The sequence below is a fragment of the Hippocampus zosterae genome, chromosome 2 (assembly GCF_025434085.1).
Source record: "Hippocampus zosterae strain Florida chromosome 2, ASM2543408v3, whole genome shotgun sequence".
In the NCBI taxonomy this organism is placed as follows: domain Eukaryota; kingdom Metazoa; phylum Chordata; class Actinopteri; order Syngnathiformes; family Syngnathidae; genus Hippocampus; species Hippocampus zosterae.
The window spans coordinates 14,926,897-14,953,881 of NC_067452.1; the positions used below are offsets into that span (position 1 = coordinate 14,926,897).

Below are 26,985 nucleotides of genomic sequence, written 5' to 3' on the forward strand. Positions count from 1 at the left end.
ATAATTGACACAAAACTTGCATTTAAACACGACTAAATTCTAGGTGGTGCAAAGCATGCTGGGAGCCCAACAAATCTCCCAGTGATGTTACAATATTTTGTTTGGTTGTTGACATTATTTTTGCAGGGAAGCTGCAATCATATGACAGAATGAGGCTCTCCCCTTTCAGCTGCTTTTTTGCCACGTTCCCTTGCATTGTTTTGGTCCTGCCGTCTTATGAGATGCTGCAGGTGACCAGATGTGTGGAAAATCTTCCCACGCCTAATAATTAACCCAACTATTTGGATGATGAGGTCGTGTTCAGCAGTGCAGGGATTACCGGTACCTACATTTATTTTAACATCACCAAGATCCCCACAATGATTACCTGTAGCCTCTTTCATTACCTTTATCAATCCCTTGAGTAGCCCTGACTAGATGGTGAATGGCTTTTCTCCGTAGTTCTACCAGAAGTGCTTGAAGCTGTGAATAATGAATGGGACACATCCTTTTCCTATATACAAAGTAAGAGCCCAATATGTGCGAGTTGAAAATGTGGCCACACGGAGCCATCCATTAGAGGGGAATCTTTACAAATGTCTGACCGTCGTGCTCATGCAGCTTTAACAAAGCACCCCAGTTCCAAAATAGTCGTCGGTGCTGCAAACATTCAGAAAGTGGACTTTGAAACACAATGACATAGCAGTACATGGGTTTGTACAGGATGGCAGATGTTGCATGCATCCTGGATACAAGACAATTCAGTGATGCCTTTAGGTTAGACTTTCATTTGTGGCCACACTTGATGTCAAATCAAATGACAACTCGCAAGTCAATTCCTGTGAATTTCGTCCCCTTAACATTTCAACAGCTTCATCTCGGAGGTGAGGTGGTGAGTGCTTTTGGGTGTTTGTGCACACAAGGGCGAGGCGCCTCAGCATTCTTCAGAGCGACTCTGGGAGTCTTGGCCTGATGGATGGTGCACTCTTTCCTTTCCTGATGCACTGTGATCAATGCTGATGCGAGGAAGGAGATGGACAGCGAGCAAGAGGCGAGCTAATGTGCTGCCTCTGCAGATTGCTCGCCTTCTCTCCCCAGCTCTCCCTGGTCTTTTCGATTTAATCCTCTGCGCTCCACATGAGCTTCCCGGTCTGCTATCTGCCTGCATAGGCTGCACTCCTACTCTCGCCTTGACTAATATGACACAGTGCTTCCATGGCCAACATATGTTTGCAGGGCAACTTTCAGCAGATTACTAGATTAGAGATTAAATACAGAAAGTTTCGCGTGCGACAACATCTGCATGTGTATTCATGTACATCCTCTTCCAGCTCATGTCTTTAAAAGGACACAAACATCATGTTTGTCTAGCTGTCAGCTGCCTCTCATGTTGCCTAAATGTGGTTAAGAGGCTTTTATTTTTAGTCTTTTGCTGTTGAGAGTTAAATAAAACAGCAGTAATGCAGCTTTACTAATCCCCTCTCTCTCTCCCTCCCTCTCTCTCTCTCTCTCTCTCGCTCTCTCACACACTCACACAGACACACACACACACACACACTCACACACACACACACACACACTAATCTTGCAGAGTACCACTGTAAATACTCTGTGGGTTGCACTTAAGCACAAATCACTCAATCCCTCACCGAGTGTTTTATTTGGCTCAGATTAATTGAAATGTCTTTATCTCTCTCTTTTTTTTAATGACAGAAAGATATTCCAGAAATAACTTTTCTGTCTTCTGGACTATGATGAGCATGTTTGTGTTTAGCATCCATGCTAATGTGCAAATATCTGACATGTCTTAGACTTTCTCACATACACCAATTGATCTAAACTGCACGCTGGTTTTCAACTTGAAACAATGTTGTCAGCCTTTTTCGTGACTTCTTAATACAACACAATGCAATACAATACATCTTTATGTATATAACACTTTCATAACAGCTGCAGTTATGATTCAAAAAATAAACATGACGCTCTATGTCCTCAACCCCCGCCCCCATAATTGGTATAGTTGGTATAGTCCTAAACTGTATGCCAAATTCCTACAGTTTACAGCATACCTCCATCCTGGTGGTCATTGAATGGCTAAAAAGTGCATTGGCGACTTTGGCTCTGGTTTCCCATGTGCAAGGGCATACTTAAAAAAAAAAACAAAGTCAGAAGAACAATTGCTTTAAAAAAAATGAACGTGTTGGTGCAAGTGAAGAATCTGGTTATAGCAGGAGAAGCTTGTATTTTCCCACCGCCAGCACACATAATTGCACCTACCCATGCATATGTCAGTACAGGGTGTCGATGTGGGGTCATTAGCACGTTCGGATCCTGTTTGGCTGCAAGCTGAACAACATGGCCTTTAGCGATACCGCAGGAAAAATAATCAGACGATCTGGTCTATTTGCAGTGATTACACATGGAGAAAGTAGAAGCAGAATGCTTCAAATTTATATTATCGGTGTGAGTGTGATCCACGCTGTGGCAGGACTGTGGTGGTTCTTCCGTTTCCTTCCCACAGAGTTGACTAATCAACCAACGTCTCTCCTCCGCCTTCTCTTCCCTCCTCATCTTTCCACCTCTGTCTGTGCTGCCGGCCGGCCGGCCGCAAACTCGCCAGGGCTTCTCTTTCATCTGAGCGATGGCGCGAGAGAACGGCAGAGGCACAGGAGGAGATGAGTGGAAGAAAGTAATGATCTGTCCTGATGAAGCAGTGTGAGGGAAAGCGCTGATGCCAGGGAATCGCGCCTTTACGAATTGATGGGCTTAATGCACCAATCACAGGGCTCATCACATCATTAGTCAATGTTCAGTGGCCAAGGAGGGCACGTGAAATGACTTAAGATGAGAGAAGCCTTTGTAGCATATTTAGGGACTGCATTAACATGCTCGATCAAACATGCAGGCACTTTTATTGCTGTCAATCTTGTCAGATCTGGTTGGCATTTATGTTGCTTAGGTGGGATTATTTAGACCAAGAGAGAGTTTTCTCACTTTAGAGAAAGTGATTTTGCACAGTGATGCAGGTTTCAAGGAAACATACAGTACTTGTTTTACTGCATATTGGTTATTTTGTGTCAACTCCATAGAGATGGAAGAATGGCTGCATAACAGCATGGGGTGGATGTGAACCAGAGCAGCTCATTCCATTCCAATGGTAGATGCGCTTTTGTCAAGGGCGCCCATAACGTACTCCAAATTGTGAACTGTGCTGAGGCAGCATCATGCCTTCCCATCAACTTAATGATTCTAAAGATGCTGAATTAAGTTTAACTGGAAAAGTTGTCCTTCACTAGTTGTGCACTTTTAGACCCATCTCAAACCTTCCCTTCTTGGGCAGGAAGGGGTTTTAAATCAAATCAAATAAAGCTTTTTTTCAACTCAAATGGACTCTGAGTTTTTGAGCTCATCACAGTACAGAAACATCTGTTTTTAAAGTAGTAAATGATACAAGATTGAATAGTGATGCAGGGAACCCGACTGTTGCTTGTGCCGATACACCAAACAGTAGCTCAGAGTCATCACCCTTTTGAGAGTCCGTGAAGGCTGTTCTGGAGGGCGCTCCTGCTGGGTACTCCCTCGTTCTGCTGGGCGACTTCAATGCTCACGTGGGTAATGACAGTGAGACCCGGAAGGGCGTAATTTGGAGGAACTCGAGTGGTATTTTGTTACTAGACTTCTGTGCTCGTCACAGATTGTCCATGATGAACACCGTGTTCAAATGTAAGGAAGTCAACATGTGGACTTGGCACTCGATGATTGACTTTGTGGTTGTGTCATCGGATATGCGGCCGCATGTTTTGGACACTCGCGTGAAGAGAGGGGAGCAGTTTACAGCTTTAGCTTCCTTGCTAAAGCTGTTGTCCCTGTGACCTGACCGGTAGAAAATAGATTGAAGCAGTAGAAAATGGATGGATGGATGGATGGATAGATGGATAATGGATGGATGGAGTTGCCATGAAAAAGTATTTCCCCCCCGCCCTGTTTTCTTGTGAGTGCTTGTCACGGAACTCACCCGGACAATTTTGAACAAAGAGACTTGACTCGGGAAGGATTGTCTTTATTGTCGACAGGGAGCACGATTCTTAAAGCAACCAACGGTAATTGTTTTTCAAATCGTACCCAAACTTTCCGTGCTCTCTGCCGAACCTTTCATTGATTACATATGCAAATTTCAAGTACCATACAATAAAAACACTGCCCACTACAATTGCGTACCACGCCCCGAGTCCGACCCTTCCGCCGGACATCTGGATAACTTTTGCCTAGCTTTGAACTACAGATACTCTGACACTTTTATGTTTGGCCTTCCACGAACAAAGACGTTGCAGACATTTTAACGCACTGATAACAAATGACCTCCTGGGCTGTGACACTTATTACCGATTCCCAAAACATCTTTTGGCATTCTGAAACACTTTGTTCCCAAACTGTTGACTCTCAAGACGAGTCTGCATCCTTTCATCTGCTTGTAAACAGTTCAGCAGTTCTTCACACTTTTGAGGTAAGGCGACTTTCAAGAGCCTTCGGCCCAACAGGGCTTACTTACTTCTATCAGATAAAGTGCCTGTCGGGCCTCTTGCTTCCAAGACGACCTGACACCATACGTGCGCACACACATTTGGGGACGCTGACATTAGGTGAATTCACAGAGATGTCTTGACAGGCCCAAAACTAAATAAAACTTTAAACATGATATCATTGTGTTTGTCAATTCCTCTAACAGTGTTCCACCTCTGAATGGCTCCGTTCATGCTCGAAAAACCTCCAATATTACTGAGTTAAACCAATTCTGCAAAGAAGAGTGGTTTAAAATTCCAAGACAGCGACGCTTCAGGCAGCCACTGCAAATGCTTGATTTTAGTTATGCTGCAAGAGTGGCACAACCATTTATGAAGAGAATGGGTCCATCACTTTTTCAGGTATAGTCAGCTTTGGATTTTTCTTCCCTTTAGATATTAAATGATCATTTAAAAACTCCATTTCATATTTACTTGGCCAATCTTAGTGAGAATTTGAAGAAGCAAAAAAAAATGATGTGCGCATCGAAACAGCATGGGGGGAAATCCTTTAATTACACAATAGGCTTATGCAGCAGCATTGATGCAAAAATAAATTCCACAATTAGAATACTGTTTCAACGTGGTATACTGTATCGCCTACTTAACGGGACTGTACATTTGTTCGCTTCTCTGGAGAGAAATCCTGGGACACACCTCTTCCGGTATCTACCAGTATTCTGCCAGAATATCAACAAAAAAAATACCAACGTACTCGCTAAAACTTGTGTGTGTATGTGTGTGTTATTATTATTTTTTAAATGTCTTTGTATATTCTCAGTCATCCAGCTCACTGAAGTCCAGCAAGGACTGAATTTGTCTTTGCTGAATCTGTTGTGTTTGTTTTCGGAAAACATTCAAAACCAAACATTATTAGTCTTCCAACGTTGCGCGGACAATTTTGGGAAGACCCTGTGTGATTGCATCATGACTACGCTTGAGCGCACAAAGCTCGCCAGGTGCTAATTAGCAAACAAAATGTCACTTCTCCCCGTCTTGAGTAACCCTTCAAAAGCTGCAAATGTCCCTGACAATAGCCACTTGATCTGTTTGCAGATGCCAGTGAGCGAGTGTGCATTGCAGCATATGGGACGCTCCAATCTTTCACGCAGCGTAAACAGGATGATAACAAGCCATTTATCTCAATCTGCACAATGACAGCTCCACAACAGGGTGACATAAACAACAACAGTAACTCATTCGTGCACACACACTTGCAGACTGTCACGTAAAACAGATTATATGCTGTGTACCCATGCACACTAACACACCTATTTAAGTGAAATGCATGTTGCTTGACGTTTACAAGTGTTTGCCCTTATTTGATTGACAAAAAAACAATACACGCAAAATGTAATGCTCATCAACATGCCCGCTGTGCTATATATCCTTCCGCTCTGGAGTGAAGCCCATCATTTTATACACCATCTGCTTTCTCTCGAATGATACAGAAGAACAAAAAGGGAGTCCGATGGTAAAATAGAAACACAGCAGGTTCAAACGGAAAAAAAATGGCTGCCTGGAAAGTGTGGTTGTATAGAAGAATGAAGCAGATGCAAGCGCCGGGAAGGCTTGAAGTCTTTCAAAGTAGAAGAGGAAAAGGAAGGAGGCCCGGAATATGAGGTGAGCTGCAAATGCCATAAGTCACCTTCAGTCAGAAATTAGCAATGAACACAAGGTTTTAAACATGCAAAGCTGGACCAAACACACACACACACACACAGATTTATGCCTCACTGGTAATGTTGTGTTAATACATTTGAGCATATTAACATTTCATATGCAGTTGCATCTCACCCAGCATTTTTGCCTGAAGTTGAAATTAGCGCACGGTGGTGTGCAGTGTGCTGGTAGCCCACTGCCACCAGCACACTGGTGGCAGTGGGCCTTCTAATATGTCAAGGCACACCATGTCCCACCGGTGTGTGTGTATGTGTTTTTGTGTGTATATATGCGCATCCTGTTGCCGGAGCTCGTACCAGCGATGAGGAAGAGAGGGTCGTTAATGGCAATCCTGCTTTATTGGGGACTGGAGACAATGGAACAACAGCGGATATCATTTGAGCACGTAATGTCTCCGTGACAAAGTGGTTGTATTTGTAAGTACGAGGACTTCCAAATGGAAGTAACTCGTCGTAGAGTATATAATCCATTACATTTTGCCCAGCCTTTTCCTTTAGGGGTTGCAAATGGTAAATGCATTCCTGTGTACGAGTCATATGCGTCAGGAATTTATTGAGGATTGAATATTTGCTGTTTTAGTAGACTATTCCCATTTTCAAACAAATACATACAGTATGTATAGAATATAAAAACGCAAATACTCAATGCCAGCATACATTGAAGGGCATGCAGAGGGGGACAGGTTTAAGAGCACTCAACATGACAGGAAGCCAAAAAACAGTGGGGAGAGAAATAAAGAAGTGGTCAAATGTATAATTCTCCACTTTCCTCTGTGCTAATTGTCTTGGCAGCAACCATAACAGAATTTTAATTTGCCTGGTGTTTACCATTCATAACAGATGATCCCATCTCAGTGGAACGCAATCTAATTATTTGCATAAATGCATGGACATACATGCACCGATGGGAGAACACACACACACACACACACACACACACACACACACACACACACACACACACACACACGCACGCACACACACTCATATGGTCACTGCGCTTCGTACAATCTAATCTAATTAACTGAGCAAGTGTTTCTAACGTGTGCTCCATTTCAAAACAGCCTCTGAACACACTGAACGGAAATTCACTTCCTACCCCATCTGTACTCTTCCGTACATGCATTGTAAGAAGCGGGCCTCCTCATCATCATTTTTACTTTTCACTGAAAAGTAAAAATGTGATGGGTCCATGAGGCCTCATGAGGCGTGTCGACACAATGACACACTGTGTTGATACTGTACTGATACTGTGTCGCTGACCACTGCCACCTGCTGGACCTTCAAAATCCCTGCAGCCAACCCACTTGACAGACTGAACAAACTGATTTGATGATGACGTGTATACATTGCACTACCTCACTCTACCCAATGACTGGTATTGAATGAGTTAAAAGCTCAGTGTAGCCACAAGCGCCATTGTTTGTTGTTGTTTATGCTGTTTATATTGTTTATATTGTCTATACCAGGGGTGCCCATTAGGTCGATCCTGATCTACCGGTAGATCTAAGACAGGTCCCAAGTACATCCGAGGAGTGTCGAGGAGAAAACAAACAAACAACCATTTGTGTGTCTTTGTACATGTCACTAATATATTTTTTGTGTTAATGTACGATGCGATATATATATATATATATATATATATATATATATATATATATATATATATATATATATATATATATATATATATATATATATATATATATCTTCTTATCTTCTTTCTGTATATTATTATTATTCATTCATTCATCTTCCTAACCGCTTGATCCTCACTAGGGTCGCGGGGGGTGCTGGAGCCTATCCCAGCTGTCTCCGGGCAGCAGGCGGGGGACACCCTGAATCGGTTGCCAGCCAATCGCAGGGCACACAGAGACGAACAACCATTCGCACTCACACCTAGGGACAATTTAGAGTGTTCAATCAGCCTGCCATGCATATTTTTGGAATGTGGGAGGAAACCGGAGCACCCGGAGAAAACCCACGCAGGCCCGGGGAGAACATGCAAACTCCACACAGGGAGGCCGGAGCTGGAATCGAACCCGGTACCTCTGCACTGTGAAGCCGACATGCTAACCACTGGACTACCGGGCCACCCCTGTTGCATTTAATGCATGCTATTTCCCCTGTTGTGGAGAAGACACACACAATGGAATAAGACATGTCAAAAATCCGAGAGGCACTTGGTGAGACAAGGAGATTTTAATGAATACCTTTTCTCCAAAAGGAGATCAAAATGGCTCTACGCGGCGGACAATTTGTATTTGTCCGGAAGCTGCTCCAGAATATGCACGTACTGTAGCAACGTCACTCGAGTGAAGCGCGTCTCAGCAGTCGATAGTCTGCTGCTCTCAGCTGTGCGCGTGAGCACGTACTTGCGGCGCCGACCCAACCAACGCCACATATTAAGCTTTGAACTACGACAACAGCTAAGCTAGCCTAGCCGATGTAATGATGGTCAGCAGACAAGGTTTACGTTTTATGTGACTTTTAATAGCAACGTGGCAGAGTCATCAAACATGCGGTGTGCTCACTCGCAGTCACTTTCTGGAACTCCCCCTTAGAGGCGGGACCTCTCAATCAACTGGAGTATGACGTGCAGTACAAACGTTCATAAAACACTTCTCATATAATAATAGCCTATTATATGACCGCAGACATGACGCTAGAAGTCAGATGGACACATTTTTTTCTGATAATCAGTGTGCTTTCCGTATTGCCCAAACATATATTTTTATTCGAGCGAGGGTGGGGTCTAGCTTGTTTCGGCAATCGGCATCGTGTCGCCAGACGCACTTCCTTAGGATACACTGCGGGCTTTTGCTGCGTCAACGCCCGCTGCACTGAGTCGACGCCCCTTGGACTAAGTGCCGCAGCTTGGACTGTGCCAAGCAGCCGATGCAGTCTAAACTGCACCGGTGCAGTTCACGTGTCAATTAGCAGCCTGGACTGTGTCAACACAGCTGATGTGTCAATTAGCAGCCTGGACTGTATCAACGCAGCCGATGCAGTCTAAACTGCGCCGGTGCAGTTCAATTGTCAATCACGTGACGTAATGAAGCGGCACTTCCACCGACACGTGGTTTGCTCTGTGAGCCCGGCGCATGCATCAACGCATCGGTGTCGCTGGACCCATCACTACTTTTCAGTAGTGTCTTCTAATATGAGTGCACCAACTTCCAAATTTTTGGAGACACGAGCCATAATTCCGATGATTTATTTTCTTTGTTGTTGTTGTTGTTTTTTTACCTTTGACCTAAAAACTAGACATACAAGCACTTTATGATGGCAGCGAACTCAATTCAGCTCACAACAGTTTCGCAGATACAGAACAAATCTTTAAAAAAAGAGACTTCAAACGGTTTAATGCCACTCCTACTCGAAGTTAACTGTCAAACTAAAAATCAAACAAAAAAGAATTACAGGTACACTGTGCATTTCAAACACTAACCCTTCAGTTTCTTGAATTTGTGAACAAGACAGTGAAGGAGGTGGTGGATTTATTGAGGTCTCAATGCATGGTGCGTTTCTATCCAGTAATTTCCCAGAGCCGCAATGTTTACTATTAAGACGCGAAAAGACCTCTTTCCACACGGCCTGATGCATGATAGTCCTTTTGCAAAAAAATTGAGATACGTATGGTGGCAATGAACACAACTTGGCACAGTTCACACCAGCAGTTTGGCAGTGACCAGGTCTTCAAAAAGAGGCTTCAAACTTTTTATTGCCGCTCCAGTTGAAGTTTACTGTCAAATTAAACATGGAACTACGAGAATTACACTTGGTGTATTTCAAACGACCACATAGCTTTGCTTTAGGAAAGTCCATTTAACTTAATGCCACAGATGATGTGAAGTGTGCCAAGTTGTGTTCATTGCCACCATATGTAGGTATCTAAAATGTTTTGCTTTTAAAATCTGGTCAAAAGTTGCAAGGCAGCTCACTCGTATCTCGAGCTACTGCTGCACTGTCGTCTTCCTCATATCATTTTGAGAACGAAAGGACTATCATGCATCAGGCGGTGTGTATTTCAAACAACCACATAGCTTTGCTTTAGGAAAGTCCATTTAACTTAATGCCACAGATGGGCTAACGAATAGCATCAGTGTTGTGGTGTTATAACCTTTTAAGCAACAGACAGTTGCACAGACAAACAATATAACACTCACAGGCACATATTCTTTATCCTCTGCAAGAAAGGATTAATGCAGTTTACTGAGTCAGTTGTGAAACACTTCTTTGTGTCTCTGTCTTTGTACTGTACTGCCCTCAGGTGGTCAAGGCACACACCACAAAAGGAATAGTGGCCAAAAGTATTTTCTTCGGATTCCGTTCAATTATGTCATCACTGTATATTTTTTATAAAGATATACACCAAGATAGAACGCATTTTTTTTCCAATTGAAAAACAAATAGGGAGGCTGCTAAAGATGACAGGGATTTCCATTCAGTTCGGTTGGGAAAGATGATTTGAGAATGTTTTGAACCACCCCCCATATCTGAAAATATCTTGCTGAGTCAAACAACTTGTGAAGACTTCTCATCAAAAGTGTGTTCTTCGTATTATTTTCACAGATTGATCACATACAAGCAATAACACCAAAGGAATAGGAGCATGGTACTACTGAGTTCTGGTGACATTTTGTTTGGCCTTCTGCCTTAGGTTTTAGTTGGCAATGAGTGTAGTTTGAAATAGTACGTGAGTTCTGTTAGTTTGCATCATTGATATTACTTGAGTGGCCTTTTGCTCTTAAAAAAAAGCAACACAAAAAAAAAATCATCACATTTACCGCTTACCATGGATCGTCACGCCTCAAACACACAACACAAAACAGTGCCTATGTATAAGCTGTCACTGGATCGAGGAGGTCTCATCATTGTCAAGCATTTTTTTTTCATGACTCCAGTGGTAAAGCCCTCCTCACACCATTGTTCTTGAAGATAGAAACAGTCTTCCATCCTCATGAGCTAACTACTCATTTGTATGGGCACATCCTATTTTTAGGAGACACGGGGCAACATTGAGGACAGTAAAAATGAAGATTTAATGAGACGCATAATTAATTGATGATAAGTGGCTCTAAATTAAGTATAGAAAAGGTCACATTGTAAACAAAAGTGATCCCATGGGGGTCATTAGTGTGTAGCTCCAGAGAGAAGGTCACTGTGGTCACTAATGTTCTTCCTCAATGGATATTTCAGGTCCCCATTGGATTTGTGCAACATTTTGGGCGGTTCTTATTTTATTGTTTGTAGCTTGTATTGTGCAAGCCACTTGGGAGGGGCGGGAATGCTCACAGTGCGTACACTGCAGATGCTCAACTTGCTTTTTTTTTCGTACAGCACGCCAATCACCCAAAGGTAATAGTCCACTGCTGGCAAAAGTCAAATAGGAAATCAATGAAAAGAAATCATGCACATTTCCATGTTCAATTGCCATGAGGCAACTTTTCAAATCTTTGTTAACCTGGGTGAACAGTGAGCCTCTCACTTCATCCGGCCTTGTGCTTAATTGCGCTGAGTGTGATTCTTTGTCTTGTTCATATTGCTTCATTGCGATTGTAATACATCTTGAAAAGGGGCAAAGATAATTAGGACTACGTGGAGATGAAAACATGACACCTGCCTGCACGCAGGAGTGCTGTGTCTCTTATACTGTATGGCCTTGAAATCTTGCACGTAGGATGTAAAAGGTTGCTGTGTCCTGAAATGTACCACTTGCTTTGTTCCGGACTCAAGTCTGGATATGTACATTGAACGTGTCAGCAGGAATTAACAGGCTTCCTCCATGGCAAAAGAATACCATATAAATAGTCTTAAGCTGTTTTTCTCCCATCTTTTCAAGACCACTGACTTGGTTTGTGTCATTGTTTGTGATATGTACAGTATTTCTGCATATGTGCACCATAAAGAGAGACATGATGAGCCCGACTGAGTGTGTGTGTGTCTGTGTTTTTGTTCTGCAGTGCATGTGAAGGCAGGGACGTGTGAGGTGATCGCTGCCCATCGCTGCTGCAACAAGAACAAGATCGAGGAGCGATCTCAAACCGTCAAATGTTCCTGCTTCCCCGGACAAGTTGCTGGCACCACTCGGGCCATGCCTTCTTGTGTTGATGGTATGTGCCAACTATTTCAATTATTTTCTGTCTGTTCCAAAGTCAAAACAAGGAAAAGCACTCCGGTCCAAAAATTGATGCTTGCACTTTGAATCTAAACTGGTCAGAGAAGTTCTTGGTCTGCAACACTATGATGTAAATGATCAATTCACCGTAACAGTGACTGGCCAAAATATGAAATTAGCCACTTCCATAAAAAGAAACATTCAACGTAACAAATAAATTCAGGGAATGAACTCAAAACAACAGAAAACATACGGTGACTTTGTAAACATGACTAACAGCGGCACACAACAATCAAATGTTCAAGACTGGAAGAAAGCAGTGAATCATTTTTTTTCTATTCTGCATTTCAGACCAGCGTTGATAATTCTAATCCCAAAAAATGTATCGCAAAGTGCATTTCAAATCTTCCTGCAAAATCAATATGTTGCACTGTGCTTAACTGGTGCTTGATGAAATGCCACCCAAGAGTCTTGCATCTTTGTGTGTTTGGTGGTGTTTTCAGAATGCAGCAAAGTTTAGGAGTGAATCTGCTAAACACATTCGAGCAATGCAACTTTCGATTTGATCGCCTACATTTTCGAATGACACATCATAAATACGGTATGATAACTCAGTCGAATTGTATACAACTTCCAAATGAAGCGGACTTGGTGCAGTATGGCTTTCCAGTGGCCTCATTATAAATATAAATTACGTCGGCGCACTTGCTGCAAGGGTGATCATTTCTCCTAATTTCCCCAGCACATCTCTTTATGAAAAAAAAGAAAAAAAACTGCTGTGCCGTTTAATGGGGTAATTAATCATTCAGTTCCATCTTACGCGAATCAATTCCTTCTGTTTCCACCTGCTGTTGATGATGATGATGATGTGATTTGAAGCCTTCAGTGAATGCAGAAAGAATGACTGAATGAGAACTACACAGTATGCATAAAAAAAGCAGTCAAAACGTAACAATGCTCAATCAATTCCCATCTGGTTGAAAAACGGAAAGACCAAAACTGTTAATACCGGGACGTAAAAGTAGTGGGTCCATCAAAGTTTTTTCTCACAAAACTTTGAAACTGCTTGTGTTGCGTAACATCTTCAAAGTTACGAAGACCCGCTGAAAGTTTTTGTCTTTCAGTTTTTTGTTATGCTTGGGTCTCTTCACAGTGGATTCAATGCATTTTGTTCAACAGAATAAGCAACAACTGTGCTACAATGTAAATGCTGATCCTGCAATTACCTGAGATTTGCAGTGACGTGCTCATTCAAATTTGAACTAACATTCACGTGTCTGAGACCGATTCTCGCCCCTCTCTGTGATAACAAATCCAAATGCTCCTCATGTGTCTTTTTGAGCGCTTTCCTCTGTGATGTTTGCTGAAGGCATACATTCGTTTTGATCTGATGTGATGTGTGGCGCACAAATCTGCTTGCAACCCCGAAAGATCACAACACATTTCAGATGGCTGATGCATATCTTGCCCCCAGTTTTGTCCTTTTGGATTTGTTTCGGACATGCAAAGGATCCCCTGATTACATTTGCATGACATTGTAGTAGCCATTGCCGTCACTCAGACAAGTACAGTATCATAAAGAATAAAAACACACAGAACACATAAAAATTGTATTTTAAAATCCACGTGTGTGGTTTGAATATAAATAAGAATACATCAATGCTTTTACCGCAAAGTAATTGAATTTTTGAAAAAACATATTTTGGTGTTTGGTGTATAGCAGTCATTTAATGTATAATTCATCATTTTGCAAAGAAGAGAAAGGTTCTTGGGTTCTCCAGGGTTAAAGCACGGTGAAGTTGCGAGAATGAATGAGAAGAGAGTCGCATCGTAACCAGTAATAAGAAGCTGATTCGGAACAAACGTTGAGCGCGTTGTCGCGCATATTTAGTCAATGACCTGTCCACACAATTGTACATACACGCATATATTTGATATCTTACTTTTTGACATTTTTGGGGAAGCTGAGCTTCCCTTGCAGTCTTATATACATACAGTACAGTATTGTATAATAACTGTAAAAAATAAAGCTGAATATCAAGTACCAAGAACAATTTTATTGTCACATTTGAAATTTCATCCCTTTCACATTTTTTTTTTGCTTTTTTAAAAATTAATCCTACTTCATGGATTTCACTTGTCACTGGTTCTTTTTGGAACGTAACCCCCGTGATAAACGAGGGATTACTGTATAGATAGATAGATAGGTAGATAGATAGATAGATAGATAGATAGATAGATAGATAGATAGATAGATAGATAGATAGATAGATAGATAGATAGATAGATAGATAGATAGATAGATAGATAGATAGATAGATAGATAGATAGATAGATAGATAGATAGATAGATAGATAGATAGATAGATAGATAGATAGATAGATAGATAGATAGATAGATAGATAGATAGATAGATAGATAGATAGATAGATAGATAGATAGATAGATAGATAGATAGATAGATAGATAGATAGATATGCACATTTACTTTACATATGCTTGTATTTTTTTTTAACCAGCCTCCATTGTTGCCCAGAAGTGGTGGTGTCAGATGGAGCCATGTATGGAAAGTGAGGAATGTAAGGTTCTTCCAGACCTCACAGGATGGAGCTGCAGCACCGGCAACAAAGTCAAGACGACCAAGGTGAGCATACACAGGATTCATTTCTGTGTCTCTGCAACGCTCTGCTTCTGGTGTGCTGACTGGCATAGCTAAGTATTTCTTCTCTTGTCAGACTGACCTTTGGAATATGTTTGTACGCAAATACAGACACATTTTTTTACACCTTCCATGGAATAACATGACGCAGTCCCACTGGTCTACCGAATAAGTGTTGCAAAGTAAAAAGATGATTTAAAAAAAAATGTTAGAACAGGTGCTCCACAGCAACTCCTTGCCAGTTCAAGTTCACAGGTTGATTGTGCAGTTTGACATCCCTGCTGTCTACCGATGCTACATTTCTAATTAATGCTGCGTTTACTGAATAAAGGCCACCCGAAGCAGTCGATTCGAACGAAAACAACCCTTCACGCTGCTGTATTTGTTAGCATCACAAACAAGCCCCTCGCTTTGTGGCCTTTACATGAAAATTACAACATCATAAACAGACGCCAAATAGAATAATTCATAACGTAATGTGGTAGATAATACTTTCCCCATTACATCACCTATATCGTGAACAACAGGGAAGTATGGTGAGGTGCTGAGAGAAAAAGGAAACTTAACAGAACATCAAGTTTAAAGCTATGGACTTCAGATCAAATTATGCTCAGGGAAAAGCCAAACAGGTACAAGCAAAGACTCTGTAGCCAACCTTTACCATGATTCTGTTCTACCTTTCCACATTATTTGTCCCTATCCTCCTTATGTCCCCCCCCGCCCCCACTCCATGAATTATTTTCTTCCCTTCTCTCTACGCTATGTTCTCCCACCAAGATCAAACGCTGAGGAAAAGCAAGGGCATGAGGAACGAGGTTTACATTTGCACTTGTCCTGCTTCCTCACACCTCAGTGACATGCGTTCCACCTCGGCGCATAAACAGCTCACCGTGTTCGCTACACGGCAATGGGAACACGCCTCATGTGTGCGCACACCTGCCCCTTTGCCCCCATGTGCAAATTGTGCACGCGGACGCGCTTGTCTTGCCCGTGTGGTCTTTGCCTGAGCGTGGTCAGTGCCTGTGCCTGCACATCTTGCATTGAGCCCACCGCCTGCTCTTTGGTGACCCGAGCCGAGCGAGCTCCGAAGAGTCCGTCACACACCGGCTTTTAACTGAAGCTCACCTCTCATCACCGCACACCTCCGTTCCTCACCTCCATCCTGCTCCCTGCCTATTTGTCCTCCATTATTCATGGCTCGCTGCAGACCTTTGTTTTCAGCCTTAATAATTGATTGGAGGCATGGCCAAAGGGGTTGAGAGTGCGCCGTTTTGGGTTTAAAAAAGAAACAAAAAGTAAATACACAATCCATCGCTTGCAGCCACGTCACACTTTATGAATCACTCCGGGTGCCGTCTTTTGGACATCGGGCTGATTAAGAATTCCTTGCCTGCTGTTTTCACTCAAGACACCTGCAGCAAAGACAATGACACCGCGTCCCTCTTTAAGCACGCATGCCCATCTATAACTAAAGACGCATTTCGGTCCCGATACCGTAGCAATTCAGCCTTGCTTGGCCCAGAGTGGTTAGTTTTCCCCGAGATTTTTCCGGGAACGTACCGTTACAATGGAACCGCTTTTCAGAAAGGCCGAGTGTGGCCGTCACATCATTACCACGACTAGTCTTATTAAGTTGTTTCACCGTTCTCATCGGTTTTGTTTTGTGGACATTTGAAAAGTTCTGTGCAAGCAAATGACAGTTTCAGGCATGCTTCTATCACTGACTAGGCTACAGTTGGAAAAAGCAAAAATATTTTTCGGCGGTTACATTCGGATCTTTAATCAGTAATATGTGTGTGAATGCACTTGGTGTCGGTGTGCACTTTGTGTGAAATGATATATGTGCTCGATGCCGAAAAGCCTTGCTTGCCAGGCCGAGGTCCAGATGCACGAGCATCCAGATCAATATCAGTACACACATTCTTCTCGTCCCATTAAGACCTGCTTGTAAATTGAAATTGACGATAGACTGGAGAGAGCAAGAGATGAGAGGGAGACGTGATGAGAGCTGTAAAAGGAAAGAGAGAGAGAGAAAAATAAGCAGAGACTGGAGAGGAATACTGAAGACCGAGGTGGGAGGAAGATAAAAGCAGTAAAGGAAACAGTTGAAAACAAGAACATTGCACCCCATCAGCTGACAGGGAGCTTGAGCTTGTGCCCTGCATCACAGCTCAGGCAAGAATACAAAGGAGCTTTTGGCACTCTCGGTCGCTGGCTGCGAGCAGAGATGAGGTGTAGAGGAGGAGGACAAAAGGAGGAGAAAGGGAGGAGGCACAAGACAGCTCGATCAATGCCAAATAATATCCCATGGATGAGCGGCCAGACATTGCTGGGCTGCCAAGCCGCTTGAGCTGTCATTGACCACTGTGCGAGCGTGTGCACGATATGCCATTCGCATTCTGTGTTGGGGGCGGCATCATTCAAGAGAAAATGCCGACTGCGTGAAGCACGACATGGACACAAGTATTAGGACATGCCGCATTGCATTCTCCATTTCCATGCCCAGCGACTTTTTATGAGTCCCTCCACTCTGTCTGACATTCTGCCCTTTTTCTTCTGGATTATGTTGTTGGTAGCAGCATCTCCACACACCACTTAGCTTAACCTCCGTTGCTTTTAAACGTGCTCGGAAAGACGGAACTTTTAAGAGCAATCGAATAGCAGTTTGGGAATTGATCAATCTGCCGCTGAAGTTTTGCTTGAATCTTAATGTTTGAGCTTACCAAGATTTGTTGGACAATCCCACACTTCCAAATGCGTGGGGACAAGTTTGCGGAAGACCAAAAATGGGTCTTATGGTTGTGAATTCTTTTGTGCATTAATGGCTATTATGGCTCTGATATTTGAGATTTACAATGAACATTTTCTTTTAATTTCATGCAAAACCTGTAAGGTTTTATTCAGAGAAAAGCTGTGTGTGATACACGATGGATTCGGTTTGAAAAGTGGCAACGCCGGTACACCGCGCCTTGAACACTTGTAGTCTGCTCGGGATAATCAGGCCCCCTGCAAGCACATTCACGCGCAAGTAGATCAGCGTCTGAAGGGACACGCTACGGCGTGTGTGCAGAGTTCACCCGGCGTGACAACAAATGCCCGTTGACTCTTTGATCAGGCACGGGATGAGATGCCCAAAGTCAATAGGAAAGGGCCCCGGCGGTGAAGGAGCCCTGAAGCCACACTCCGAGCATCCCAGCTGCCAGCTGGGTGGAAAAGCACTTTTTCTGTCCTCTCCCGACAATGGCTGGCCTTCACCACTTGGCACCTGGCGAGGACAAAAGACTGTCTTCCAGAAGAGGACGGACAGGAGGACAAACCTGTGTTTGTATGTTAAGAGGGAAAGCCGGGGGGGGGGGGGGGGGGGGGGGGGGACGGGTGCGGGAAATTATGGCATAAAGGGGGCATGCATGGAAGCAGAGACAAGATGACATGAAAAGCCTGACCTCTTTCATCCCTGTATACAATCGTCCGTGACATTAGCTGGTAGGCAATGACTCCTAAAAGCCCCAAATGGCTTAAAAGCGGCCAGACGGACCAAGAAAAATGGAAGATGGAAAGGTAAAGGTGGTAAAGAGCTCTCATGATTATAGCGGCGGTCTCCACAAACACACCAAATGACATGGCAGCACGGCAGGTGCTGAGAGCCAGGCTGGCTGCCATTACGCCAGCTGCGTCTTGTTTAGTTGTGTGCCAGAAGAGAGCGTGCTGGCCGTGTGCTTGTTGCGCCTACAACGAGCATCACTTTCCATGACTTTCAAAGAGACCGCTGCTGCACTACTCGAGATTATTCACAGCGGGAAAGTGATCTAAGATTAAGATTAAGAAAACCTTTATTAGTCTCGCAATGGAGAAATTCCAGATTCACAGCAGCAAAGTTATGAAAGGAAGAAGTAGAACAACAACAAAATAGGAGCTGCTGGAAAGGCAGCCACTCTCGCAGCGCCATTTTGAAGTCAAAATAACAAAAAATAACACAAGACAACACATAGGACAGAGACAGTCGTGCAATCTTCACCACTTTCTACAGTATATGCCAGCATTCGTTCCAAACTCTGAACCTTTTGTGTTTCGTACAACTTGCAGAGGTTTTGGAGGTTTCTGGATTTGACCAGTTTCTGTTGTCTTTTTTTGTTTGTTTGTTTGTTTGTTTGTTTTCAGGTGACCCGATAGTTCAAGAAGACAAGTTTGTGGCGGCTACAATGATTTTGCCACACATGTACCTGCAGACGCGGTGAAAATTTACCCTGATGGACTTGAGCAAACATTTAGTTTAATTTCCCTGAGGACATCCGAGGAATGGCGGCTGAAAAGCCAGGACTTTTATGTCGCCCAACTGACCCAAACTTGTGTCTCGGTGCTTGGTTGCACAGGACTGTGGAAAACAACATCCTTCACTGGAAAAAAAGCAACGTCGAAACCGAAAACTACGGGGCAAAAGACATTTTCCCTCCGGTGAACGGCATTATTCGAACCTGTTCTATGACTTAGTGGTGTTCCGTATATACAAGGGCAGTTATTGGACTTTAGAAAGAAAACTTTCATTTAAAAAACGGATCATGTACTTTCATGTACACTATGAAATTGAAAACACATGAAGCATTCAAATCTGACAAAATGTTTCTCCGTCAAAGCTTTGAAAATCTCACTTTGTAGGAATAATTTAACTTAAATAGTTTGTGTGGTTAACCACATTTTTTAAAACTCTTCATCCCCCCCCCCCCCCCCCTCCCAAGGTTGAGTTTAGACTGATATCAGTTAAGTGTTCTACATGTAAAAATGCTCCATGGATTCAGTGCGGCTAAAAGTGAAGTGATGCGCAAATGGTTTTAATATCTGTGTTTTTAAATGCCTGTGTAACCGCTATTGGTTATTTGTCAGTATTATAGGGAATGAATAAAGCCTTTCAAAAAGGAAATGGAAATCTTTTTGTCATGGTCAACTCACGCTACAGTAGAGCAGAATTCACAATGTAAAATAACGACATGAAAACTCTTGAACCTTCCAAGAAGTTCAAGAAAAAAAAATTCATTCATTCATGCATTCAATTTGAAAGAACTGGCTGCAATGTTTTAAAAACACCATTGCCACCTCCATCCACACGTCTTGTCCAGTAAAACATTGAATTGTGACATGGATGCTATAATTAAATTCCACCTTCAAAATGAATTTTTAACTCTGCAGTTACATGACATAGCCACAACTTACCAACACTTGTCAGGTGAAATGTGTTGTATGTCACAAGTGGATCAACATCTCGACAGCCTTTCAAGATTTGTCACCTTCTGCCGCGTTTGTCCTGCTTTCTCACAGCTAGCTATAGTGCATTGGTGTCAAACATACGGCCCGCGGGCCAGAACCATCCCCAAAAGAAGGTTCGACCCGGCCCGCGGGATCATTTAAAAGTGAAAAAAAATGCATTAAAGACACAGAATGAATACTTTAAATAAAATGCAATTTGTGGATTATCCGCTAGGGGGCACGGTGTTTTGATCACAGTAGAAGACAACATTGTTTTGATCGGGGAAGAAAACAGCAGTCTCAGTCTGTCACCGAGATAGACCCAACGCAGCAAATGATATGAAAGTGACAATCAATGCTTCTTGAAACCAAAACAAAGGAGAGAGATGATATTTTGGTGATTCATATATCATTATACCATATACGGTATGGTATAATGTTAATGGCCCACTTGACATCTACAGAGTCAGTTTTTTGGCCCACAATGTGAAATGAGTTTGACACCCCTGCTATAGTGGATGGTAGTCAGACTGTTTATTGGCCTGGTACAATGTGTTGCGAGCATCTGACATGATCTTTGTTGTGTGAGAAGGGGGGATTAAGCTGCTGAACCCAGCAGGGGAGCTACAGCCAGGTCTGCCGTAGTCACAAATGTGCTCCACGCTTTTTATCAGTAGAACAGCCTTGACACAATGCAAAAAAAAAGTGTCAGACGTTGATAAGCATTAGAGAGCCCATCAAAATGTGACAGGATGAGACACAAAATAAGGCAGCCTTTCGGTTCAACTAATGACACACTGTGTGTTGGGTTGCATTCCCAACTGTCTTCACAGAGCTTTCTGTCGGTGATTTGCCAAATCTAACAGCAGAACCTCTTGGGGGGCTTTGATCATGTCTTGAGCCTCAATCAAATTTTGTGTGAGAGTTCCATGAGCACGGCTAACTTTCAATTTGAGTGCCTTGTTAGTGCATGTCAAGCAAGGTCACATACAGAACAAGAAGACTCGACCACACCGAAGAAAGCATGAGACCGCTGTGCTTTTGACACAGCAATCTGACAGCTTTAATTTCAACACGTTCACCATTTGTGTTTCTAGAGCTCCACCTCAATCCAAGAATGGATCAACCTTGTGTGGTTTGCGTAAATTGTCTTTTTGTTACCGTGCAGTTCCACAAAACGTTTCACATGGCTGTTGAGGGGAAGCACCAGGTGGAGCTGGAACTCTCCTCCTATCTGCCCGGCCGCTCTGATCTTCAGCAGAAAGGCCATGTATTCATCGTGTCGTGTGACTCCGCTCCAAGTACTGCTCAGACGAGTCTATGCGCTCTGTGTTTACCCGGGGCAATGAAAATTGGTTGCATTTGAAAAGAGATGGTGAGCTGAGAGATGATACTGTAGGTGGATAGAAAATGATTCAGCGGGAGACTGCTGAGCAGCATAGAAAACAGAAAGCAAAACTTGCAACCTTGAAAATGATATTTGCCTCGCTGTCAACATCTTGTATTAGTAGGTGATGGATAAATGGAGCACAAGATGCAAAGTCAAATGCTTTGTGAAGCTTTGTGTGAGTCCGGATACAAATGTCCCCTTTGAGATTATGCTACCATGACAAAGTATGTAACGCTCTTCGCAAAATTGATTATGCGTAAAACCCCCCTCACACCTTAACCCAACTTGTTTTTTTAACATTTAACTATGAAAAGAGTTTTTTGTTGCAAGAATCCCAAATAAAGGCTTTCTATATCCGTTTTCCTTGCTTGTACTCATCTGTTGTGCAATGAATCTGACCGGTTCGCCGGTTTGAACATCTTTTCAAGCCTCAAGATGACACCGGTGTGCCTCAAAAGTGAAGGTAACCAAGACCCCCCCCCCCTCCCCCCCCCCCCCCCCCCCCCCCCCCCCATCAAGGAGATCCACTGTCGCATGATGCTCAGACAGGGTCAGTGGAAGTTTGAATCGTGTCCTCCAGAAGAGACCATTCAAAATTTGTACTCTCACGCGGATGCAATTTTGAGAATAACTCGATGAAATCTCAAATATATGTTGTGCATGTTTGATTATGTTCTTCAACTTGCACGATCAAGATTAATTAATTTGGGGAACAGTTACAGTTTGGAATCATTACTTATTTAACTGGGGGGAGGGGGGGTTGACAAGCCCCCGAAATGAGACTGCGGGTGTCGCCTGGCTTGTGTTCATAGATTATAAAAGTTTATGTGCCCTGTCTCGCTCTCTTTTGCCCTCTCCCCTGAGGAGCGACATCACCCTTTCCTTTTTTTCTTGTCTTTGTCTTTTTCCTGTTCCCTTTGATATTTTTTCCTCCAACTTCTTCCTGCCGGCTCTTGGCTTCAACAACTTGGCCTTGAGATCCAATCAGGAGGAACTTCTCACAGTCCTCCCATTCTGAGACAATCAGTGAGTGCAACTTCTTGCAAATCAAGAGTGTACAAATTGGTTCTGAAAACGGAGTTAAGGGGTTAATTAGTTCATGAGCCTCATCTCCATCTTTTTAGAATATTCAAATTTTCTTGCTTTTATTGTCTTATTTTATTTTAATCCACTACCTTTTCATTCTTTGCTACTCTTTTCAGTGTAATTAGTTTCCTTATGACGGACCTCTTGGAATTCCCATGGAGATTTCGAGAATCAACGTCCACACCATAAAACTGCATTGTGTACGATGTGTTTGCTGAAATAAAAGTTAACTTTTTGGTTTCCAAATAAACTCAAAACTCTTCAAATATATCAGCCTTCTAATAAGCGATTTCATTTTTTTTCATCTGCTTGAGCCTTTTAAATTGAATAAAGAAAAAAAAAAGGTGGTTCTCAGAGGGGCCGGTGAGTGTACTGCAGACAGAATACTAGACAGTCACCGTTATATAATTAAATAAACATGACCAAATATCGCGACAGTGGTCTCATGGGATCGAACAAGTCAGACCTTTCCTATTTTTCTACTTTGACCAATGCTACTGCGGCTGGGCTACAGCATCATTCTCGTGATACTTATCATATTCTTTACGATTCAATGCAACATCCGGTGTTGAGCTCACGTCACACCATAATCCTTTTTTTGTCTGATTCTTTTGCTCTTGACACACACATAATGACATGAGAGGATGCTGAGGCCAGTCAAAGGCAGGGAGAAATAATGGAGGAGGGAGGTCTGTGACGTTAGTGGGAAGTGATGGCCTAAAAATAATACGGCTTTTGTCGTGAGACTTGGAGAAGAGAGACGATCTGAGCAGGTTACAAATGAACTCACCTCATCAGAGTGACACATAATTCAACAGAGACTGCGTGTGTCACACCAAGAACGTGTGTCTGTGCGCATGTATGTGTGTGTGTGTGTGCACGTGTGTGTGCGTGTTTGTGTGTGTGTGTGTGGGGGGGGGGGGCACAGATAAGCAGCACAAGCCCAAGGAGTCCTGCACATATGGGGGGGGGGGGTTGTCAAACTGTACTTCCTTTATCCACTCACACTCATACAAATGCACACAGACACAGTCTTCGTGGTACTCACAGTAAGACGACATCGATACTGAGTTGAAGGAACCACTGTGTTCAGCACACATGATCACAGTTAAGCATGACTTTGACTGCAAAAGAGTTTTTCTTCTAGTTTTAGTGAAGTCCCTCTCAAATGAAAATAAATATATTCCAAAGTTGACATACCATGGAGAAGAGTGCTGTTAACAACGCTGACAAATGAGTGCCCCCCCCCCCAAAAAAAAGCCCATTGTCTTCATCTCAGATGCTGCGTGCGCGTCCACTGAATGCATTGAAAACACTCTCCGCTCAACTGTCAAATGTCAATCAAATAGCTGTTACTGGGAGGTGCGAGTGAAGTGATTTGAGGACACGTGTGATGTGGTCCGATTTTCTGGTGTTTGTAAGGACTCCGGCAGCAGCTTTTGACATCAGCTGCACATATTTTTCCGTATTTTTGTTAATGTTGTGTTTTTAATGATCTATGTACTTTGTTTGTATCATTCATTTAAATTAAAATAAAATAAAGCCATTTTTGAACGCATCCTGCCTTCCTGCTTCCCTGCAGCTCGATCCTCATTGCCCAAAGTGATGTCTCCATTCAAATCTTGCAAGCAGTTTCGAGGTTACCTGCGTGCTCCACCTTTATAATAGTGCAGGGAAACGTTAAAAATCTGCTATTTTCACTGAGACAAATGCAAGAAAATATTTGTCTGCACTCAAATTGAGAGAGTCACAGCACTGAGCTGTAAATGCTGTGATGAATATTCAGTTGACATTTCATTGTGGAACACTAAGGAAGTATGATGTCAAGTGAGAGCATTACACAACATGGCAGAGATTAGGAAAACATGTTCTCTTAACCCTTCTTATTTACTCTTAGGCTACAACAACATTCATTTGCACACCCTCAAAGTCCCCAAAGAGGAATTCATTCCGGGAAATTAGGTCTACACAAACTCACACCAGCGAGTTGGCTTAGGTCGATGTGGTGAAAGGAAAGAAGCCATCATTAAATTTGGGGTGCATTCAAGGCAGATAGGCAGTAGAAAGAGCTTGAGGAAGACAAGAAAGGAAGGGAGGGTGCAGGGAATCTGTGTCTTCGTGCAGTTGTTTACAGACATCTTTATGAGTTTAATGACCTGTTTTCCCTAATTGCAGTCGCATACAGTTTGTGCTGAATCCAACACTCGGGAGAGTTTCAGCACTCAATATAGTTGCATCGAAAGACGCCGAATGTGTTTGTCACGAAGTCAAAGTTGTTTGCAGTTGGCTAATGAAAGACAAAGACAGACGCACACCCCAAATCCTCCTTTTGCGTGGCAACTTCCACCAAGATGCGTGATTCTCCTTTTCTATTTGACTGATCAGAAATAGATTGCATTCACACAAATTCGCCTTTGACGGAATCCTCCTTTGCAATCGAGGAAGCAGAGTTTTACCTGCGCAACTGTAGAAATGCAAGAAAAGCAAATGCTCTTTTTGGTGTACTGAAGACTTCTCTGAGACAAAGTTGGCGGAGCTGAGATTGGAATTCTTATCATAGAGATGACGTTTTCAGCAAAGTGTACAGCAAACTGCTAAGTCACAGTCGCGGTCCTTTTTCCGTCCACTTTGATTCGACAGTCATAAACGCTTGCATTGCGTCATGGCGCACTCACGTGATCACGAGCAGTGGCTGCAACGGGTCAATAGTGTGTGTGGGGAGCGACCCATACCAAACACAAAAGTCACTGGGTGCTGTTTTAGTCAGGCGGCAAAAATCGGCAAACCTGAAATCGTGAAAAATTATTTCATGTTCACAATTCGGTAGTTCATTCTGTAGATCCTAATCTTATGACATTTGTAATGCTTGTAATCGGTTTAAATGTTTTCAGCCAGCTTGTCTTCAAAGATGTATAAATTGTTGAGGGCCAAATCTCTGAATTCACTGTTGTGTGTACCTGCTCTTTAATTGAGTTGTTTTCACATTTGTCATTTTATCTCAATCTTAAAAAACATGCACAGCAGTGTCGGGACTCAACAGAGGTTCTATACTGATAAAAATCATGAGAGGGACAGCTTCTTTTTTTTTTACAATAATTCCATTTTTCTCTTGGAGGTTGTATATCAATGGATATTAAAATCACCACGTCACAATCTTTTTCCTTTTAACCGCACTGTTGTTCAATAGGCTGCCGTGAACACTCTGCTGTGGTAGGTACTGCTATCCAGACACATACTTCACAAAATGCATTACAGTAAACCGTGCAGAATGAATTAGCTGCGCTGTACTTGTGGGCAGCCGCAGACTAATGTGAATAAAAAATGGATGCAGATGAAGACAATAAAGAGTGCAACAATGGAATAGCGTTTATAAGGGGGGAAAAAGTTTCATCTCCAACTGATCTCCCTTCATTTCAATTAGACTGTTCCTGCATTTCCACAGTAAATAATTCAAAGGAAAACGCATCTGCAGACAGGCATGGGCATATGAATGTTTTAGAGTATGCACAGGCAGTGCAGGGAGCAACGTTAGAGATGGCTGTGTGGGGTCGAGGAATGGAAATAGTCTTAAGCTGTGTTTCCTGTGCTTGCAAATATTTCTTGCCTGCTCTGTCTGCGCCGCTCCCTCTGATGGACTACACGTGGATGCGGGTTCTTGCATTTTTTCTCTTTCTTAATGCAGGAAATTAGCTCCAATGCAAAGTCATTAGAACAAATGTGGTCCAAAACAGCTGTAAACATTGTTGGGTTGGGCATCTTCAATAATGTGCGTGGCTGCGTGCGTGCGTGTGTGCGTGTGTGTGTGTGTTAGGGATTGAACTCAGTAATCGACAAGTCGAAACATTGGCTTTAGCACTCAGCAAGGACGATGAGAGCTTATCCGCCAGTCATGTGTTTTGACAACGCCGCGGACCTCTTGCTGAAATCAACAGGCTTACACGGCAAACTCGCAACGTTGCCTCAATCTTGTGGCAATATTTCAGTGAAAATGAGAGCGGCAGTAGAGTCATGTGGAAAATATGAAAATCTGTCCTCTAATATAACAAAAGCAAAAGAAGTATGGGCGCTTATCTGAAAGGGCACCTGCTAACTTTAGTAGACAAGCAGTCTTAAATCCTCAGCGCAATCACCAAATAACTTCCTGGAATGGTGAAAGGACAGAATGCAATGTAGCGTCTGCTGCAGACGAAGCGAATACAAGCAATGGCCGATCAAAAACCTCTTTAATGTAAAAATGAACGGTTAATCTCACCACAGGAAAAAAACAAAA

The 26,985-nt window shown here is 42.8% G+C and overlaps 2 protein-coding genes across 2 annotated transcripts in view; one reads left to right on the forward strand and one right to left on the reverse strand.

Annotated features, from left to right (window-relative positions):
• LOC127596074 (chemokine-like protein TAFA-2) overlaps positions 1–19,916 on the forward strand; it is a 61,567-nt gene extending 41,651 nt beyond the window's left edge. The window contains exons 3-5 of the mRNA XM_052058240.1: positions 12,187–12,336; positions 14,862–14,986; positions 19,160–19,916. Coding sequence (XP_051914200.1) covers positions 12,187–12,336; positions 14,862–14,986; positions 19,160–19,171 — 287 coding nt within the window. The 3' untranslated portion in view covers positions 19,172–19,916. The remainder of the gene's footprint in view (positions 1–12,186; positions 12,337–14,861; positions 14,987–19,159) is intronic.
• mxra8b (matrix-remodelling associated 8b) overlaps positions 1–26,720 on the reverse strand; it is a 197,007-nt gene extending 170,287 nt beyond the window's left edge. Inside the window, exon 1 of the mRNA XM_052058142.1 lies at positions 26,712–26,720. The gene's annotated coding sequence lies outside the window, so the exon portion shown is untranslated. The remainder of the gene's footprint in view (positions 1–26,711) is intronic.
• Between the last annotated feature and the right edge of the window lie 265 nt (positions 26,721–26,985).